General features: G+C 36.3%; 2 protein-coding genes across 2 annotated transcripts; both read left to right on the top strand.

The window, feature by feature from the left end:
• Positions 1-2,230: 2,230 nt before the first annotated feature.
• LOC123566688 (uncharacterized) lies at positions 2,231-13,469 on the top strand. The gene is made up of 4 exons (XM_045360996.2): positions 2,231-2,452; positions 4,882-4,990; positions 6,675-6,826; positions 9,794-13,469. Exons 1-4 carry the CDS (start codon positions 2,389-2,391, stop codon positions 10,627-10,629), a joined length of 1,161 nt encoding a protein of 386 aa, XP_045216931.2. The 5' UTR covers positions 2,231-2,388; the 3' UTR covers positions 10,630-13,469.
• Positions 13,470-14,754: 1,285 nt separating this feature from the next.
• LOC123565800 (uncharacterized) lies at positions 14,755-19,474 on the top strand. Its single transcript, XM_053549652.1, has 3 exons — positions 14,755-15,372; positions 16,877-17,031; positions 17,652-19,474. Exons 1-3 carry the CDS (start codon positions 15,281-15,283, stop codon positions 18,569-18,571), a joined length of 1,167 nt encoding a protein of 388 aa, XP_053405627.1. The 5' UTR covers positions 14,755-15,280; the 3' UTR covers positions 18,572-19,474.
• The last annotated feature ends 1,462 nt before the right edge of the window (positions 19,475-20,936 follow it).

The raw sequence follows: 20,936 nt of genomic DNA, 5'->3' as shown, positions 1-20,936 counted from the left end.
TTAGTATTGCACACCGACTCGGTTATCACTGTGTCAGTACTTTGTACTGTACACCGACACAGATATCACTGTATCAGTTCTTGGTACTGCACACTAACTCGGGTATCACTGCATCAGTACTTGGCACTGCACACCGACTCGGATATCACTGTATCAGTACTAGGTACTGCACACCGACAGGGGTATCACTGTATCAGTACTTAAAATTGCACACCGATTCTGGTATCACTGAATCAGTACTGGGCACTGCACACATACTGGGTATCACTGTATCAGTACTAGGTACTTCACACCAACACGGGTATCACTATATCAGTACTTGATATTGCACACTGACTCAGGTATCACTATATCAGTACTTGGTATTGCACAACGACTCGGGTAACACTGTATCAGTACTTGGTATTGCACACCGACTCCGGTATCACTGTATCAGTACTTGGTACTGCACACCGTTGTGGATATCACTGTATCAGTTCTTGGTATTTCACACCGACTCGGGTATCCCTGTATCAGTACTTGGTATTGCACACCGACTCAGGTATCAATGTATCAGTACTTGGTACTGCACACCGTCTCGGATATCACTGTATCAGTACTTGGTATTGCACACCGACTCGGGTATCACTGTATCAGTACATGGTACTGCACACCGTCTTGGATATCACTGTATCAGTACTTGGTATTGCAAGCCGACCCGGGTATTGGTACTAACACCGACACGGATATCACTGTATCAGTACTTGGTATTGCACACCGACTTTGGTACCACTGTATCAGTATTTGATACCACTGTATCAGTACTTGGTGTTGCACACCAACTCGAATATCACTGTAATAGTACATGGTACTGCACACCGACTCGGGTATCACTGTATCAGTACTTTGTACTGCACACCGACACAGATATCACTGTATCAGTTCTTGGTACTGCACACTGACTCGGGTATCACTGTATCAGTACTTGGTACTGCACACCGACTCGGATATCACTGTATCAGTACATAGTATTGCACACCGACTTGGGTACCACTGTATCAGTACTTGGTACCACTGTATCAGTTCTTGGTATTGCACACCGACTCGGATATCACTGTATCAGTACTTGGTATTGCACACCGACACGGGTATTACTGAATCAGAAATGGGCACTGCACACCGACACAGGTGTCACTGTACCAGTGCTGGGCAGTGCACACCGAAAGGGTATCACTGTATCAGTACCGGGTACTGTACACCAACAGGAATATCACTATATCAGTGCAGGACACTGTACTCCGACACGGGTATAACTGTATCAAAACTGGGTACTGTATACTGACACGGGTATCACTGTATCAGTACTAAGTACTGCACACAGACACGGGTTTCACTGTATCAGTACTTGGTACTGCACACTGACTCGGGTATCACTGTATCAGTACTGAGTACTGTACACCAACAGGGGTATCACTATATCAATACAGAACACTATGCTCCGACACGGGTATCACTGTATTAGAACAGGGTATAGTACAATAGCATGGGTATCACTGTATCAGTACTGGGCACTGTTCACCGACACGGGTACCACTGTATCAGTACTGGGCACTGTTCACCGACACGGGTATCAGTTCCGGGCACTGTACATCCGCATGTGTATTACTGTTTCAGTACAGGGTACCGCAGATTAACTCGGGTATCAGTTCTTTCACATCAGCCACCAAAGTCCTTTTTGTTTTGTAATTAGAAGAAAGCGCTTAGAATAAATATTACACTTGAAAATGAATTCTGCATTCATGCCTTAGAAACGCTTTCATAGGTTTTTTTTTCTGGTAGAGATGTGTGTTATACATTCTAGCATCTTTTGAGTGTCTTGTTTGTTAAAGCAGTTTTACTTTGTGCTTTGACATTTTTATTCAAGCAGTATTAACGCCGAACACATACAAAATGAATAAAAGAATATTTCTATTTTATTTCTAATATCAAAAAAAAAGCAGAATCAAAAAATACTTCATTTGTTAATTTTGTACAGTCAAGTATAAATTAATCTTGACCAAAGTATCTTATTACATTTTAACAATAATAAAATGTGCTTAATTTTAAAAAAGGTAAATATACCCGATTTAAATATATAAACCTTGATAACAAGAAGAATGATAGAAGAGACTAATAAACCTTTGACAGATAAGGCGCATTGTTTGCCTTTAAAGTCTTTTGAAAACTGTTCGTGCATGATAATTCTTTTAACAATAAAAACGTAATCAAAGTTCAACAAAATAGTTTGGTAAACTATCGGAAAAATATGGCGTGTATTAAATCATGGGATTTTTGCCATGATTTTAATAATTATTTTGGATTTTTTTTTATTTAATTCTATATAATTGGATTGTAAATGAATTATTAAATATGGAAATTAAGCGTATAAATGCGTTATTTGCGTTTCTGGTAATTCTGTTTGTTTTAAACAGCAGTAAGTATGAATATAAATATTGTTTCTTTGGGAAACGACTCTTTTTTTCCTTTTTATCATGGTTTATATGCATGTACATGTTTCATCTTATTTTTTTAATATATATTTAATGATAGAAAAAGACCTTATAGGGCAAATGTTTTATATATTAGAAACATCGGCCTTTTTCACTTAGGAATTAATCATGCTTTTTATACGATATCAAAAAATCGCCCAAAATCTAATGATGAAAGGGCAAACTTTTTTATGCTAGATCTGGAAAGCATAGGCCTTTTCAAAAATTATTTCCCAACTTAACTGCTTCCTGTTAATCGTACAGTCGCTATATTATTAGTTCATACTGGTTGATATAATTATTATTTTTCTGTTCTGTTATCTAAACAAGAGAATTCGCCAGCAATTACTGTCAATTATGTAAATTAGAATTCAAACATAGTTATATCTTTTAAAGTTATTTGTATTGTGAACAGATTTTCTAAATGTAGCATTAGTTTTGTGTTTACTTCTTGACAGGTTAGGGCAAATTAAAGAATGTTTATCCAGTCACCACGAAATAACGACAAATTTGTTTTCAAATCGATATCAAACTGTAGAATGATTTTGTGAATGATTTCAAAAGCGTCTCGGACTATCTTACGCTTTTGAAACACTTTGTTTTCAATGCTCATGTCAATATTAGGTTTAGCCACCTTTGCAGCCTTCAAAAGGCCTGAAAGCAAATAGCTAATCAAACAGCACTTCCGGCCAAAATATCTAAACAAACAGTACTTCTGGGTTCCAGATAATATGTAGGACAGTAGCAAATTTTGCTCTCTGTTCTATATAAAATAAACACTCTTCTGAGAGCTGTCATACATAGATAAACCGGTCATCATGGCCCAGTGGTTAAGGTGTCCACCTCGAGATTGGGAGGTCGAAGGTTTGAGCCCCATGGGGGAAGTTTGTCATAGGACTTGTTTCGAAAAGGCCGGTTCGTGAGCCGCGAGCTAGTTGAATGAATGGTTACCGGGCGCCTGGCATAGTGGTAGGAGTTGGGAGTTATTTGGAACGCTTAATAAAGGTGTCTCATAAGCCAAATTGGCTGCCATTTCAGTAGGGGTCACACTTTAATAAACAAGACCTTTACTTTATCTTACTTAACCAGTTCATTTTTAAATCTATCTAACCGAATGTTCATACATGCCCTATAAACTGCAAAAAAAAAGCTCAAGAAAAGTAGGTGCCATGTATCTTTTAAGCTGCCAGGTGAGACAGGTGGAGCGTCTTCTAAACTGACAGCTAAATTATTGACATTTTGTAAAAATGTTCCATGGTAACGCCTGTCAAACAAGACTATTTCTTAGAAAACATATAACCCCTACTGTCCTTGGTGTTGTCTTGTGTTGATTAACGATCATTTATGAACATCAAACACACGTATATATGTACACAAGTTCTGGGAAGTTTGTATATTTTATATAGATCAAATTATAAATTTATTTACTATGGTCCAACCTGAAAGTACACTGGTTAAGCGGAAATGGAAAACATAGGACACCTCCCCCATCCTCTCATCTCTTATATCTTTATACGATTTATTTTCTGTAAACTTATGATCACTACAATTAGGAAAAACTATTTTTTTCTACCCTCTAATGCAATGGAGAACTATATTTATTCTAAGTTTAACTGAATGGCAAGACAATGTTTTATTGTTTAGGGGTCAGTCACACTACACCGTATTTAACGGACGCCCAACGTACAGAAAAATTGCGGCGGAAAATTATACGGTGGCATCCCCCGCTGCTGCGCGGTGTTCTCGCGATGGGTACTATAGTAACGTACTTGTACCGCGTAAAACGTAAGGATAACGCATGAGAAAGTGACAAAAAGTTCTTCGAACGTTTGACGAATGTATTGCCAGTTATCGTCCGTTGGACATACGTTACATCCGTTGCATGTCCCATAGTAGTCCGGCCGTGAATCAGGTCCACCGGACAAGAACGGATGCAAACCGGATACAGAATAAGGAAAGTACCAGTAACGAACAAAATGCATACCAGCGCATTGCTACCGTACATCTAACGGACAACTTTGTCCCGTGGTGTACGTTCCAAATTTTGAACATGCTAAAAACCTGCCACTGGATGGAACGAACATCGCCGGACAAGGAGCGCAGGCGCCGCACGAGAAACGGAAATGAACGCATGCGAACGGACACGAACGAATTGAAATTTTGTATAATATGTTGGACGTCCGTTAGCGCTATACGGTTTTGTGTGAATGACCCATTAAGTATAGATTTTTATAAATATATTTATGAAGAATCGTTTTTATCAAAAAGAAAACAGAATATAATTACAAAGAATAATGTTTCTGTAAATAATTTATGAATAATATATAAAAAATATTCATGCAGAATTGTTTTTCTTGTGTTTTTTTTTCTTTAGTACATTACGTAAATGGTGGTGAAACATGTTCGCATATGGAAGGTAGCCACCGTGTACAAGAATACTGCGAATACGGGTGTTGCGGATCCGGAAACGAATCATGTTGCTCGTGAGTATTCTCCCTTTGTTATTCTCCTGAAACACCTATATCCTATTTTTTTCTGCTTTACTCTACATTGTTACGTCAATTTCTTTTCGTTTGAAACTTTCAACAGAAGTCTGAAGTAAAACAGTAAATAGTTAAGCCATGGTTTAGAGTGAACATGAAAAAATGTCAAAGCTTTCATATCAGGCGTTTTGGAGTTAGTCCCTGTTTTGACTTTTTTTATTTTATTAGATCACGTATTTTAAGGGAAATATATGGCATAAAATGTAAACATCATTCTTATTTTGTTGCTGCAAGTTTGTTTATAAGACAAGAAGGTCTTTTTAATGGACAAGTTATATATATAAACCGACTGACCAAATTCATTTACTATCGTGCAACCTGGAACTTTTTTTTTCAGTGTACCCTAACCCAAAACTTTATCTATAAGACACCTCCTTTTTTGTTGTATTGACGTTTATGAAAAAAAATGTAGACTTGATGCATTTGAAAATGTTTCAGGTATGAATTAGAAACCTTGAAAGTTCATTTTTGCATAAAATGGAGAAGGCTTCTTCATGCCTGTGCGAGTCTTGCGGCGTTATTGCGAAATGGAAATCACTTGTAACTAGGATAGAAATAGGATCAGTCCTCCTTTTTGACACAAAGAATGTTTAAAAAAGAAAAAAAGTATTGAGTCGTTTGAAATATTTTATATTTCAATTGGATCTATAGAAAATCAATATTTAAGTGCATTTTACAACTGTTAATTAACATGTTGGCGTTACAAAATACTACTGTTAAGAGTAAGATATTACAATGCTTTTAAGAAAAGTATTTGTACACATTATTGATTTATTAAAACTGGGCCAAAACTAGCAACAGCCTTGGAAGATGATAATTTATACCTTTTTTGTAAAGCATGCTCAATAGATATTATCTTCATTAAACACACATTGTAATTGGCGATAAATAGAACTAAAGACATTTATGATTTTTAGCTCGATTATTCAAAACAAAAATATGTAGAGCTATTGGATTCGCCCGTGCGTCGGCGTCCGCGTTCGTGTCGGCGTCCCTGTTTGGTTAAGCTTTTGTATGTAAGCCGGTATCTCAGTATCGTCGGGCGTTTCTTTCCTCCGACAGCCCATGTTTTAAAGTAATAGCCTATCAGCCTATAGCCTATCGGACTGAATTTATAGGCCACTGAGGTAAAAATGAAAACAAAATGCTTGGTTAAGTTTTTTAATGTAAGCTGTATCTCACAACCCACTAATGGGAATAGATTGAAACATTACACACTTGTTCGCTGTGATGATATAACATGTCTTGCACAGGTTTCATAACTCTAGTTTACATATTTACAAAATTATGCTTCTTTTTCGACTTAGCAGTTTTTGATTAAGTTTTTGTATGTAAGCTTTTATCTCAGTACCCACTAATAGGAATGAATTGAAACTTCACATATTTGTCCACTGTCATAATTTTGCTTTTTCTCAGAATTATGCTTTTTCGACTGTTTCCGCTGTTGAATAGTAGAGCGTAGCTGTCCTCCGACAACTCATGTTTTAAAAGTAACCAGACTGAATTTACAGGCCACTTAGGTAAAAATGAAAATGTTCATTTACCTCTAATATCGAACTGAATAAATCAAAATGACTGGTACTTTCAAAAGTAATTTACGTTTACCTTTTATTCAATATTTCAGGATATCTACCAGCGTTCTGCTTGTTGCCTGTATTGTGAGTGGGCTGGTTCTCCTAGCACTGGTGGCAGCTATAATAATATGTTGCTACAAGAACTACAAAGACAAGCAGGCAACCAGAGTACGTCGTCTGCGACAGGAGCAAGATATGAATGGTATGAAATTTTATAGTTCACGGAAAATTTGACTCCGCGCATCAAGTGGATGTAGTGAATAATATATGCTTCAGTAACAATCTTCATTTGGAATACCTTTCCAAAAATGTATTGCTTTACGTACTTTCTAGACATAACGAAAAGATAAATCTTTTGAAGACTTTAGCAGATGAAATTTTGTAAAACGTTATATGCCATCTTAGTGTCAGAAAATTAATAGTAAGGGTAGAAATTTTGGAAGCATTTCAGCGCATATTGAGCAACAATAAAAACAACAGGAAAGCACATTACAATTACAAATTACATAGTTACATCTGTTTATGTTTGTATACTACATCTTTCGATTATGAGGTCTTCGAATAAAAACAGTTTTTTTTTACATAGGCCACTAATTATCCACCTGTGTTATATATGTGAAAGATTCAAATATTTGATTCCCATAGTGGTATATATTATCAAATCAATACTTTTTGATTACCTCCCTTTATTGCACTGACCGTATAAGTTCATGTACAATATTGACAGTAGCGGTTTTCTAACGCACTCTCTACTTATAAAACTCTTATCTGTTTTAACGTAAAATAAAAGTCTTATGAGACTTTAAATTTGACTGATATAGTAAGTAAGTAAATTGTTTTTTAACCTGACATGTAATATATATACAGTACAAACATATTACAATAAATGATCATTCTACACCACACCTGGCCCAATGGGACTACATATGAGCCGTGCCATGAGAAAACTAACATAGTGGTTTGCGACCAGCATTGATCCAGACCAGCCTGCGCATCCGCGCAGTCTGGTCAGGATCCATGCTGTTCCCTAACAGTTTCTCTAATTGCAATAGGCTTTGAAAGCGAACAGTATGGATCCTGACCAGACTGCGTGGATGCGCAGGCTGGCCTGGATCCATGCTGGTCTCAACCCCACTATGTTGGTTTTCTCATGGCGCGGCTCAATTATCACCTGTTAATTCATTACACACCTATATCTAGTTCTAGCTACCATAACTTAACTGATGCTGTTTTATATTTTCTGATGGTCACGTCCATCAGAGATCTATGACAGCATTTAAACATCTCTGGGCTGAAATTTGTAGCTAACTTATATCATGGTCTAAAATGGATATAATAGGTGATAAGCTCTAATGTTATTTCACAGCAAATATATGGATATTGCGTTAACTTATACAGTTTTAAAGCTAGGATTAACAACCATTTTTAACAGAGATACTGAATACCAACTAATTCTTTATCTTTATCAAAGTTTGAAATCAGGTTACAATAATGATGCATATTTAATACATTTACGTATAGAGTAAATAGAGTAAAAATTATTGTAAGCTTCAACTTTTATAAATTGCACTGTATAGGGTTTTGCGAGATATTTAGCAACCTTTCAACTAAAGTTTTCAGTCATGTCTGACCGCTGGATACCTAAACATGTTCCGCTAATATCTTTATAAAAACACAGTCAAGTGATATATTTCAAAGTTTGAAAGTTTGGCCGACATGTTGTTCATTTGTATAGTTTCTTTTTTTGATGTAGATTTCAAATATTTGATCTAAAACTATAATGTCAGGGTGATTAAAGGCCATAAAGTCAGCATTGGTACCAATTAAGATCTTTTAGGAATAGTATAATAGTATTATAGTTCAACTGTTAAGTCAAACTTTCATATGATGTTTTTTTTTTTTTTTTAAATTGGACTGGTGAAAGGTCACGTATTATTAAGTGAATGTGTATTTCTATTTAAAAGCGGCCTTCATAGGGTTAAAATATTTATACGAGTTATTATTGACATTTCTCTTCTCATTGGCCGTGACAATTCAAATTTGTACAAAACGTTTTAAAATATAAACGTTATATCTGTATAAATAGACATCTAAAGCTTTAAAACATACAATATTAGCTTCTTTCATATATTTTCAATAGTTGTTTAAAAAGTGTGAAATGATCAGTTTTGGGCGAGAAAAAGGTTACAGAAACTTAAAGTTATGTGAACTTTTAATGACTCTGAGTCGGCTTTTATCTAAATGAAAATAAATATTGTTCTAATATCATCAATTCAGTATATATGATTTTAAACAGTTTAACACTTTTGATAGGTTTTTCATCGCAAGATTACATATTTAAAACGATTAAATCATTCATGTGTTCGAGTACATGAAAATAAGTAAATGCTGGAACAATATTACTATAGGTGCACGGACACAGTAATATTTCGATCTGTGGCAGGATTTTCTCCCCTATAAATCTTCCTCTGGTAAAAGGAGGCAATCCAAAAGCAAAAAAGTATGTTTTTTCCCAATTCTGAATTAAAATTCCCAAATGTCAGTGCTACCCTTTAGAGGTTTTGCTCTTTTAAAATAGTTTTGCTAATTTGTATGAATATATTGGTTTTTAAAACAACAGTTGTACTGTTGAACAATTACAGAAATGCAATCCATTAATGATTTACACACACACACAAAAGAAAAAAAAAACAACAAAAAACAAAAAAAAAGAAAAAACATTTTTACATAAATTTTGGTAATTTGCAAGTTTGCAGACAAATTCTGAGAGTACTTTCCCAGTTCCACTGGTGGCATTCCAAAGGGATGAAAAAGGCCTGTGTGATACGTACACATGCAATTGTTGAATACATTTTTACAACATTATTTACAGTTACTGTATCCGCAACAATACAATACAAAATATCATTTCAAATATGTGTAAAAATAAACCTGGATTCTGTACTAGTACTCATTCGTTCCCCGCAAGTAACTCTCTAACTTAAATAGAGGTGAGTGAACCTCAGTCGCACTGCCTTTCGTCAGAATATCACCAAAACATATTTTGCTTTCTCAGGGATCAAATTCGCGGTCTTTCCATCCATAGTCTTACACTCTATTACACTCTACGTGTACTGAAGCGGATCAATTTAATCATTTTTAAAAATGATTTTTTTTTTCTCATTTGCAGCTCCCAGAGTTCCAGGAGTTGAACCCCCAAAGCCACCATCATACGTTTCCGCACCACCAGCCTACAGTGAAGAAATGCCCGAATCCCACTTCCGCCCGGCAACAGTGACCGGTAACATTCCGTACAATCAGAGGTTCAGAGGAACCACACCTCTGCCAAGGAGAGTTGCACATGCGTCTATTAGTATGACTAGCGCTTCCGGCAGACATCCGGAGACAAACAATCCTCGTTCTTTGCGCAATGTACAAATTCCCGGGGCAATCGAAGTTGAGGCCCCTCCTCCGTATTCAGAATTCGCTCGCGGCCAGACACCAGCGAACAGAAGGAGGAGATTCATTCAATCGCCAGTACCGGAAGTCACTGAAAACGCAACTCAACCAAACGTTATATATAGTACTGTAGAGGAAAATACAGATATATTTTCTGAAGTTTCTAGTGAATCAGGAACGCCATCACGTGCTCAAGAGTCACGTGCACAAGAAACTTCTGTTCAGCCGTCACGAGCGGTTACATCACGTGCCGTAGATTCTAGAGCAACCGAATCTCGTGCTGTTACAACACGTGCTCAAGAGTCGCGTGTAGAAACTATACGAGAAAATGAATCACGCGCTGAAACAGTAGCACGTGTTTTACGACCATCGCGAATATCGCGCATTCCAACACGTGTACATGGCGCACAGTCTAGACAATTAAGTGACGTGCAGTCACGTGCTTCCTCTATTCCAACACGTCAAACTACAAATGTTTCTACAAACAGTTCTACTCTGCATGACTCCCCGTATATAAGAAGGGATCCTAGTGTTATTGAAGAGAACATAGATTTGGCTGCGATTTAGGTTATTATGCTCAGCCGGTGGTGTTAGCTTCACTTCTAATCTCGCATACAGGACCGGTGTAAAAATTAGGAATGACAACTCTTCGAAAGAGTCGATGTTGCTCAGAGTCGCAACAAGTGTATTAAAGGGGAGTAATACATAACCATAGTTGAATATGATAAGTCATCGTTAAAATCAGACCACAGTTGAAAAAGATATAGCAGTACACTGGCAGAGCATTGAGGCAGTCATTGAAATGATCATGACGTCATTTACAAATGATTGAATTATTTATTTAGCAAAACAAAACGCTTTCAAATACAGATTCCCGATATCATAATGAAAAGCATGATTATTTCTTTCATTTTAATTAGAAAGAAATAGAGAATTTATCTTTCTAACCAGTGAAAGTACAGTCAAACTAGATAATTATTTAGAAAGATATAAAATCTGCCATTTAGTTTTACCTTGTCATGGAAACAAAATGGCGTCATTTTGATCTGATATATAAATGTTCTTAATTTTATTTATAAGCCGGTTTTGAAAATGATTTTAGTGCTTAAAAATACATAATTTCCGTGCCCTGTCTAACTTTCAACTTAACCAGACAATGTGTAGTTTGCAAGACCTATTGGTGACCCAATGCTAAAAGGTTGTCACCTTCAGAAGTAATATATTTTACGCCTGTAACTTTTGTAATAATGGATGAATATTCATATACATTGACATATACATTCACTATTACTAGGTGATGTGTTGAGTATAAGACCTAAACTACTAACTCTAAGGTCAAGCTTATACATAAAAGTCAGAGCGTTTACTTAATTTCTCTTCTGCGGTCTGTATGTTTTGTACATACTGGTACTGCTGATAAACCCGAACAGAAAATGAGGTTTTTTACCTGTAACTTTTTTATTTCTGCAAATTGAAATCAATGGTCGGTATCAAAATAAAGCTTAACCTTTGCTGAAAACTTTACATAATTCAAATTTATATTTAGTAAGCAAACTCACACGAAGTGAGGGCCTGAAAGGGGTATGTAAAAAGGGGACTTTATGAACGTTGACTGATGATAAATTCGAACCCTTTGTCATTTACAAAATTTTCTTTGTATTATTATATTGAAACTTTCCCCGAAAAGCTGCAACAGTCATTCCTGATCAAGTAATGAAAATTTAACAAATGTCAGGCCTTCATGTTTCGGCAGTGAGCATGCACAAAAAAAACACCCTCTTCCCCAGTAATTTTGGATCAATATTTTTTATACAAATTTATGTAAGTCATTTATTTATACAGAATATTTACCATTTTTGTTTTTGTTTACACCAGTTGGTGTTGTAAGTGGAAGCTATTAGATGGTGTGTTAAATTTTATAAATAACCGTTTGCAATCGAATATTTCCAAGGTGTTCGACTTTATCATCTGTCCGGGTTTATCATCAGTACCAGTATAGATAAATAAAAACTGACTTAGCACAAGCATTCGCTATAATAATACAATTGGTCAAGTGCGAGACTTCGACCCACTCAATCAAAGGTCAAAGTTCATACTTAGAGGTCATTTCTGACTGGATGTTCTATTGTAAACACGCCATTACTCAAATGACTCAAACACGTAGCGGAGGCATTTCTATTTATATTTTAGCCCCCCACCCCGCTCAACCGATAATTGTGTCAAAATATTTAATACGTTAAGTATTAAATACCAATATTGTTATTCTGCTACTAAAGAATGTATTTATACCTCCCTTGTTTTAGACATGTTTACATCTGTTTTATATATACCGTCCGTTAGATTATCTATTTTTAAGGAAGCCTGAACGTGACATGTGAAAACTATTTTTCTAAGAAAGCTCGACGTACTATCTCGTGCGCGCGACATCCCAGAAACTGTAATATTATACATATTATTACTTTATTTAACATTCTTTGTACAATACGGCGATATACTTGGATTTTTACCAATTCGATGGAACATATTGGACGAACCGATAGGCTAGTTCAGTATGTTATTTTTTTCGAGTGTGTTAGCGTCCAAATGTACGCTGTAATAAACAAGCCAACGTTAATAACATTTGAGCCGTGCCATGACAAAACCAACATAGTGGGTTTGCGACCAGCATGGATCCAGACCAGCCTGCGTATCCGCGCAGTCTGGTCAGGATCCATGCTGTTCGCTAACAGTTTCTCCAATTCCAATAGGCTTTAAAAGCGAACAGCATGGAGCCTGACCAGACTGCGCGGATGCGCAGGCTGGTCTGGATCCATGCTGGTCGCAAACCCACTATGTTGGTTTTCTCATGGCACGGCTCATTTATATTCTTTGCTTATGTTTCTTAGTAAAAGTTAGATAGACCTACACACGGACACGTGCGATTCTCTCGTCAAGCGTTTACTGATGTTGTTATTTGTTTTTAAGATCCGGGTCAACGGCTTTCATTAAGTATTCAAATCAAATTTCGTACATTGTCTAGTGCGGAACATAATGTATCCAGTATGGAAATATAATGGATGGCCACGCGGTTCGATTGGAAGATGAAGTAGATAGAGAGTAAAAGCTTACGATGTATCTATCTCGAATATACAACGTTACTTTCACGTGCACTCGACTCAGGGACAGTATTTCCGCATGTCACCTCCAGGCATTCATATTTATTACATTTATAAATTTTATTCAGGATAATATTGATGTCGCTGGCGACATTATCCTAGAAACTTATTGTTTTGCTCTACATTCATTGTTATAGTTTTGTGGGTACAATGTATTAACTTTACCAATTTTTTTTTAGGTGCAGGTGATATTGTGGCAGTTACTCACACTCGTTTGTTTGGTTAACAGAAATAAATAATTACAAAAGTAAAGCATATAGTCTTATTGACATAACTTTTATTTCCGAAAATGTATTATCCATGAATTTACAGTACACATATTTTGTGATTATACGAAACAAATAGAAAATTTGAAGAATTATGTTTGAACACATCTTCTTTAACTGTCTTTAGTTTAACTCTAAACCAATCGTTATTTTGGTATTTATTTATTTCGAAGTATTCAGAATTTTAGCTTCCTTTTCAAAATTGATAATGAAACAGTCTTAAGGAGAGCTCCTTGGTTCACACATTAAATTCACTATTTAATTGGCATGACTATAGGCTGTTGTATTGGTCTACATACCTTTTAATAAGCAAAGAAAAATGCACTTTAAGTCATTTTAATGATGATTACTTGAGCGGCATCATGAACAACCCAACATAGTGCATTTGCGATCAGCATGGATCCAGACCAGCCTAGATCCATGCTGTTCGCTTTCAAAGTCTAATGCAGTTAGAGAAACTGTTAGCGAACAGCATGGATCCTGACCAGACTGCACGGATGCGCAGACTGGTCTGGATCCATGCTGGTCGCAAAGTCATGCACTATGTTGGTTTTCCCATGGCACGGCTCATATATCCAAGTATCCACAGATTACCAGTCTATGTCTAACATTGCGCTGGTTCTTAATTTGTGTGTGCGGATGACGCTGACCAAATAGTGCCGAGTCCAAGTTGAAGCAACGATGACGATGTGTTTATAAGTCGTTGTTAAAGTGAACATGAAACTAGTATGAGCAGAAAGCAGATGATTCCCCTCTGGAAAAAAGATCTCCTCATATATCAAAATATGCGAAATGTAATACAGTTGAAAGACTCATGTCTTGTTCCGAAACACCGTGATAACATACGACGGCAAAACATCCGTTTCCGGTTGTATGAACATTCGGACATACTTCGGGCCTCTAAATGAACTGAAGCCTTACATGGAATAATCCATGTATCTATTAAACCAAGTCCATGTCATATCGTGCAGAAACCTTTTTATTTTATGATAGAATCTAAAAGTTACAATATTTAATTTGAAAAACAGTTACATGTCTTACGGTTGGGGAACATGTCAATGCTATACTCAAATCAGTAACAGATTTCCAATTTGTACTCAATTACAAATTTTATACGACAGTCATTAATTAATACGGATTATTCATATTGTTAACACACTGGTTCAATAATATTAAACAAATACTCCTTTTATTGTTTCAAATCAGATATATCAAATATTGAAATACAATACGCAGTATTGTTAACTTTAACCATTTTTCCCGCATCACGCATAAAATTTGCAACAGTGGCGTGTCATGCGAATGAAAAATTAATGCAAACTGGTACGTCATTCTATTGTTAAGTCTGAGCAGAGTTCGACCTATTCGCAAAAAAAAAAAAATCTCGTTGTTTTCAAAAATACTTCACCGACGTGCTTCAGTATGAGATATTTTCTTCATATGCATGTGAATTTATACAGCTGGATAACTTGGTGTATTAATTAAAACAGGAATCATTAATTTAGAATAATATATAACAGAATACATCATTTTACTTTGTTTAATTATTCTACCTATGCAAAAAAAAAAAGGAAGTCCAAGAATAAAATATACAAAAAAGAGAAACGGCAAATGATTTTTATCTGACTATAATTGGAAATCGATATAGAATTTAACGAAAATCACACCAGTTGAAACCGACTCGATGTTGCCTAAAATGGACGTATTCCAACCGGAAATGGAATGGAAAACGCGTCAATATTATCAGTCTGCTGAGGTTTCTGTGGACCAATAAACCGTGCTGCATCTGGACCGGTTATGTCGATCTGTACAGTGTCGAACTCATCAGACATATCCTGCGACTATGGATGCTGTGGGACTGCAGACAACAGGGTCTGTTGTGAATTTACGTGAGTATTGCGTCATTAAATATCTTTTTAATGTTTGAGGACCCATGGATAACCCCGTTTATTATCCCCGTTACTGGTAAAATGGGGATCGGAGAGCCATCAACCTATTAACCTTACAAGATCATCAACTTATTCCGCTATAGCGCTATTGGTTTCGACGAAATATTTTAGACACAAAAACACATCTTCTGGTATTAACAAACTTCAATTTGAGAGAAAGATTATTTTTAGCCAAATCTGGAGGTCATTAAATACATATTTAAAAAATACGTTGAGTAATGGGAATTATATGCTTCCTGACAATTTTTAAACAAATTCCAGATTATCATTCAAAATCACCAAATTGAAGAAATAAGAATGTTATGTATATCAGGTAATAAACATGTATGTCGGTCTAATTCCGTCTTTGTCAAATTAGGTTAAAACTGTCATTTTAAATTACATGTTTGAATAGAAATATTTAAATTTCAAAAATTATTTTTTAATTAATTAACTTTTAATTTATGATTCACATATATTTTGCCCTTAAAAGATATAATCAAAAGTTTAAATACATATCTAAAATGGGAATATCCTTCCCGGCTCTCAATTTTGAAACAAAAACCCGATTATCATTCAAAATATACACTGCAAATTGCCTCGGGCAAGGTATAATCTCCGCTTGTGTAAAAAGTTTCACAATGTTGTGGCAATACATCTAATTAACAAAACCAGTGTAAGGTCAAGATTATCAAGATAAGAGAGATTAACAAAACTCGATACTCGCGTTAAGATGGTATAAAGGGAAACAACCAACTTTAACCCATCTGGCTTAATGATCAAGGGACAATACTCTTCAAAACACGGTCTCATTTCTGGACATGCCTAATATTCTCAGAACTTATATAGTTAATAGCAGTAAAACATGCACACGCAAATCCTAAATAAGGCGCTTCTATTACTAGTTAACAAGACAATATTGTTTGAAACTTAACTACAGCGGTTCGACTCCCTGAAAGCATGCTAGACTAGATATGTCTGTGGGGCAGAGACTTCCCTTGACTAGGAAAATTTCTTCTGCTTATTTTCAACTGCTCGAGGCATTCAGGAAAATGGAGTTTGATAATGTCGTGCTTTATAAAGAAAAGTCTGCCATAATCTGGCAAACTATAAAAATATTGTTCTAAAAGTATGTGAAATAAAAAAAAATATATCACGGTTACTAGCAAGTAAAGTCTGAGATTTTTTGAAAAATATCAAGTGTCTTCTTAGTACATTTTTATGCACATTTAGTGTTGCTGTTGCTCCGTGGCTGTGGGGTTAAGGTCACCGACATCGCATCACTAGTCCTTCATCGCTGATGGTCCAAAACCTCGCTTTAGGTGGACAATTCTCCATGTAAGGAAGCCGTCCAGTTGACTTCATGAAGTTCTGTGGTTTTACAAAGGTACCCACCCGTGACCGAATACTCGGAGGGGCACATACACGTGCAAATTACTCAGCGATTTGTCTTTTCTTTTTGCAGATTATCGGACAGCATTATCATTGTTATCTGTGTCGTAGGGGCGCTTGTTGTAGTCGCAATCGTGGTGGCGCTTATTATCTGTTTGACCAGCAAACAGAAAAACAGGGTGATGCAAATAAGGCCACGACAGCGCAGAAACATGTCGGAAAATTTAGGTAGGTAATAAGAAACTAATACGCTTACAATTTACACTTACAATTCAATATCAATGTTTTTGTCATACATTATATTAATTGTTCATAATTGTGAAATCGCGACATATGCATCAAATTAGATACAACACTTGGAAACGAAACTGAGCAGTTGACTCCTGGTAAAAATAGAGTCTTAAAATCTTATTCGTCTTCATATGAAATTTGATTTTAACTTATTTGTCTGAAAGTTCTTTCTTAAGATTTATTTTGGACAGTTTACAAATGTTGTATAGCAGGAATGATCCAGACTTTGGGATGAGAAGATGTGGTTCAGCCAGAGAGGTCCGGTGATATGCGTAAAAACGTGCACCCTAGTACGAATAACTTTTATAGCGTTTCAGCCATCCAAATGCCGGATTAAACACTTAAAAAGTTTTATTAGTAAATGTTTAATTGAACGAGTAGTTCCACATGGTATCCAAAATGTTTAGCTCTCCATTGTAACGGCACGCAAAAAGTGTTTTATGTACATTTATTTGTTAAATTAAGACAATAGCATATGTTTTCAAAAGCATTCAAACCGAAAAATAATATTAATTTTAGATATGAAGTATATTTCTCTTTATCCTATTCGTTTACAGAACCACGTGGTAGGCGGGTTGATATTCCGAAACCGCCTCCTTATTCCGAGGCCCCTCCACAATATGATTCTTTACATGTTTCCGATGACTCAAGGTCAAATCCAAGGTCAACCGATCCAATTTTGCCAGGGTATACGACCAGTAATACTCGAGGCGGCGCTAGAAGACAGCATGCGAGCAGACGACATAATCAACAAGCAGAAGAGCGGCGTTCGAACCGAACTGAACCTTCGGACGCACCACCTTCATATATAAGTATTATTCAGGTACAATCGAGTGATAATGCAAATGATAGACACCATTCTCCAGAGCCCGGAACTTCCGGTATGGGGAACAATACTGTTGGTAGATTAAGTAATAATAATGCGACTCCACTGTCCGTTATGGATCAAACCCGCAATGACTCTCCGCACCCAAGCTTAGCTAGCGGAAGAATATCCATGTTTAATAGACAAAATGAAAATAGGTCTCTTCATAGAACTGTCAGTGAAAGAAGTCGTCAATGGTCACCGCATCCTGCTGCCGGCAGACGACTGCTCGGAAAGGGCAATAACTCTGTCACACCTGTTACAATACGGGAGATAAGTGTTCATAGTCACTCAATACAAAATTATAGCACCGGAAATGGCATCAGTACTGGAAAAGGAACTAATATCAAAAGAGGTAATGTTCAAACGAAAATCCCACGTCCTGTAAAACAAAAGAAAACGCTACAGAAAGATACAAACTCAAATGCAGTTTCAAATGTTACAGCTGGATTACTTCCTGGCGCGTTGGAAGATGAGAATGACCTACTAGGTTTAGGAGATTCACCGCCTCCAATGAACACATCTGCTGCTGCAAGAAGTGCACAGAGGCACACAGTTCTCCAAAGATTGCAACAAAGAAGACATATGATCTCCCCGCCCCCTGTGCAATGATTGACATCTAAGGAAAAACACATGATCGGTATCAAACACTTTAAAAGATACAACCGGACTACTCCTAGGCATATGATGCACTGGCAAGTGTATTCTTGATATCAAGGTGGATAATGCGACTGCGATACAAAGAACGAATCGCTGCATTTATTGCCTCCCTTATATTACAATTTTAATACGTGCAAACCTACTGAATTTTAAAAAGCCGTAAACATAGAACCATGCACCAGCACGCGGGAAAAGTTGAATTACCAAACTACCAATCCAGCTGACCAGTTCATAGAAGTAGGAGCAGGGAGGAGAAAGCATAAGCCCCCCCCCCCCCACCCCCCACTCACACACACGTTTGGCCTTAAAATCTTATTTTCACAGAATAGCAATAAATGACGGTTAAACGCTATTAGGTTACTGCTTGTTTTTACAATAGTATTAATTAAAGTATATGGCTGAAAACTTTTATTTTGATACAAATGTTCAAAAAAATTTTTTTTTCGTGGAAAATTTGATAGCTTTGCAGGTTTTGTACTCCCCCATCCCTCATTCCTGCCTCCCAGTTCGTTCAACTTTGAAATAACTCCCACGTCAGTGCATTGTGAAGTGTACTAAGTGCACAGGATGCTGTTCAACAGGTCATTCACGCTGAAATCTTTGTTGATATATGGTCCGGTCACGTAACGTTGTCAATTATTGTCAAATGAACAAATTTAAAGTTGATATGTTTTTAATTGTTGTTAATATATTTTATCAGTATTAAAGTGTTTTCTTTTTATAAAAGTGGGTCACAAGTGCCATCGTTATTATCATCACCATTATCATCATCATTGTGATCATCATCATCATCAACATCATTACCTAAATAAAAGCAGTGACAATCGTATACAAACTGTTTGTCCGTTCCACTGTTTCAAAATCCGGTAGTTCGTTTTTCTTTCTAAAACATGCGAATAAAATACTTCTTGACATTGAAAATCAAGGTAGCTCTGCATATCTGATAAACCGGAAGTCATGACGTAACGTATTTTTTCCATATAAAAGACAATAAATAAAGTCCAGACCCGGCATACGGAAAGGAAATTGTCCTGTAAAACACAAATGATGCCAAAATAATAATGGAAACTACTAATGTCTTAATTTATAAGTGTATTTCTTAAAAATAAGCACACGGACCTATATATACATTTTATTTGACCATATGATAGATAACATGTTGGCCTACAGCTATGTAAAGTTTATTATAATCTACAATCTACAGTGTAGGAAAAATTCTACTCGTCAAAATTTTGTACTGAAGTGTAAATTGAAGACTCCCAGTATGTAAACTTGCGTGAGGTCCACTTTTTTCAGAAGAGGTTAGAAAAAAAGTCAAGCACGTGTCCCTGCCATTTTTATTTGCTGAATAATCAGGGTTTGACCAAATTCTACACTATAAAAAGTTTCGATCCAAACGTGCTGAACTACCTTAAATTCTAACGGTGACTCTATCTTGTGACGTTACACTCACCGGTAAGTGGATTAGAAACCCCGCTTCGGATTAAGAATTTCTTTCGGTGCTTTTGGTTTACAGTTATTTAACATATGAAAGTGATTTCTTGGTAGAAAAATACTGGATTCGCAGAAATACAGATGTTTACTTTCGTAGCTACAATCCTTACTAACAGGCACGACTATGAACCTCCACGGTTTAATTAACAAAGTTATCGCTTTCCTAATGAATCAGGGTGTACAGAAAAATATTGCTAATGAGAATACACTCAGTTAAATTAATTAGGGTTATTGCTCAAAAATAACCAGGTTTATTTTAGCGACGGTTATTCGTTTTGATTAGATATTAATCGTACAGAAGTTAAATAAATGAATAAGTAAATAAATAAATGAAATATAATTTACTATAAGAATAGCACTCCAGCTTTAGCGAATACGGCGGAAACTGCCGATGATTACCGAATTTGTCGTCATTATCAATAATGACGTCATAAGCACCCTCTTTTCACGAGGAAGCCAATGCCTGACTAGCAAAATTCTGACAAAAAACTTTATCCGATTTAATCGCTGAAATGAAGGAGAAACTTGCTAAGAGAAGAACGGCAAATGATAAACAAGTGCCTAGTACTTCTCAGAGCAAACGATCGAAGACGGGCGAGGGCGGTCCGACAGAAAATTCTGAAGTTTTAGCTGAACATGTAAGATTGTTGGTTACACAAGATTCGGTGCATACAGGTAATGTTGATTGCAACGTTATAGATTGTGAGTCTTTGCTAAATAAACTCACAGTTTTAGTAATAGAATGTCAGGGTGTGGTGGTGATAGTCTGCCTTCTGTGGCAACAGATGCCTATTCTGCTTTATTGACCGGCCAAGCGGGTATC

Source organism: Mercenaria mercenaria, chromosome 8, assembly GCF_021730395.1.
Source record: "Mercenaria mercenaria strain notata chromosome 8, MADL_Memer_1, whole genome shotgun sequence".
Lineage (NCBI taxonomy): Eukaryota > Metazoa > Mollusca > Bivalvia > Venerida > Veneridae > Mercenaria > Mercenaria mercenaria.
This window is presented reverse-complemented; position numbering and strand designations above follow the sequence as displayed.

Coding starts and splice junctions, on each gene's coding strand:
- LOC123566688 (XM_045360996.2), top strand. CDS start 2,389: ATGGAAATTAAGCGTATAAATGCGTTATTTGCGTTTCTGGTAATTCTG. Junction 2,453..4,881: donor TCTGTTTGTTTTAAACAGCA/GTAAGTATGAAT, acceptor TTTTTTCTTTAG/TACATTACGTAAATGGTGGT. Junction 6,827..9,793: donor ACAGGAGCAAGATATGAATG/GTATGAAATTTT, acceptor TCTCATTTGCAG/CTCCCAGAGTTCCAGGAGTT.
- LOC123565800 (XM_053549652.1), top strand. CDS start 15,281: ATGTCGATCTGTACAGTGTCGAACTCATCAGACATATCCTGCGACTAT. Junction 15,373..16,876: donor AGGGTCTGTTGTGAATTTAC/GTGAGTATTGCG, acceptor TTCTTTTTGCAG/ATTATCGGACAGCATTATCA. Junction 17,032..17,651: donor AAACATGTCGGAAAATTTAG/GTAGGTAATAAG, acceptor ATTCGTTTACAG/AACCACGTGGTAGGCGGGTT.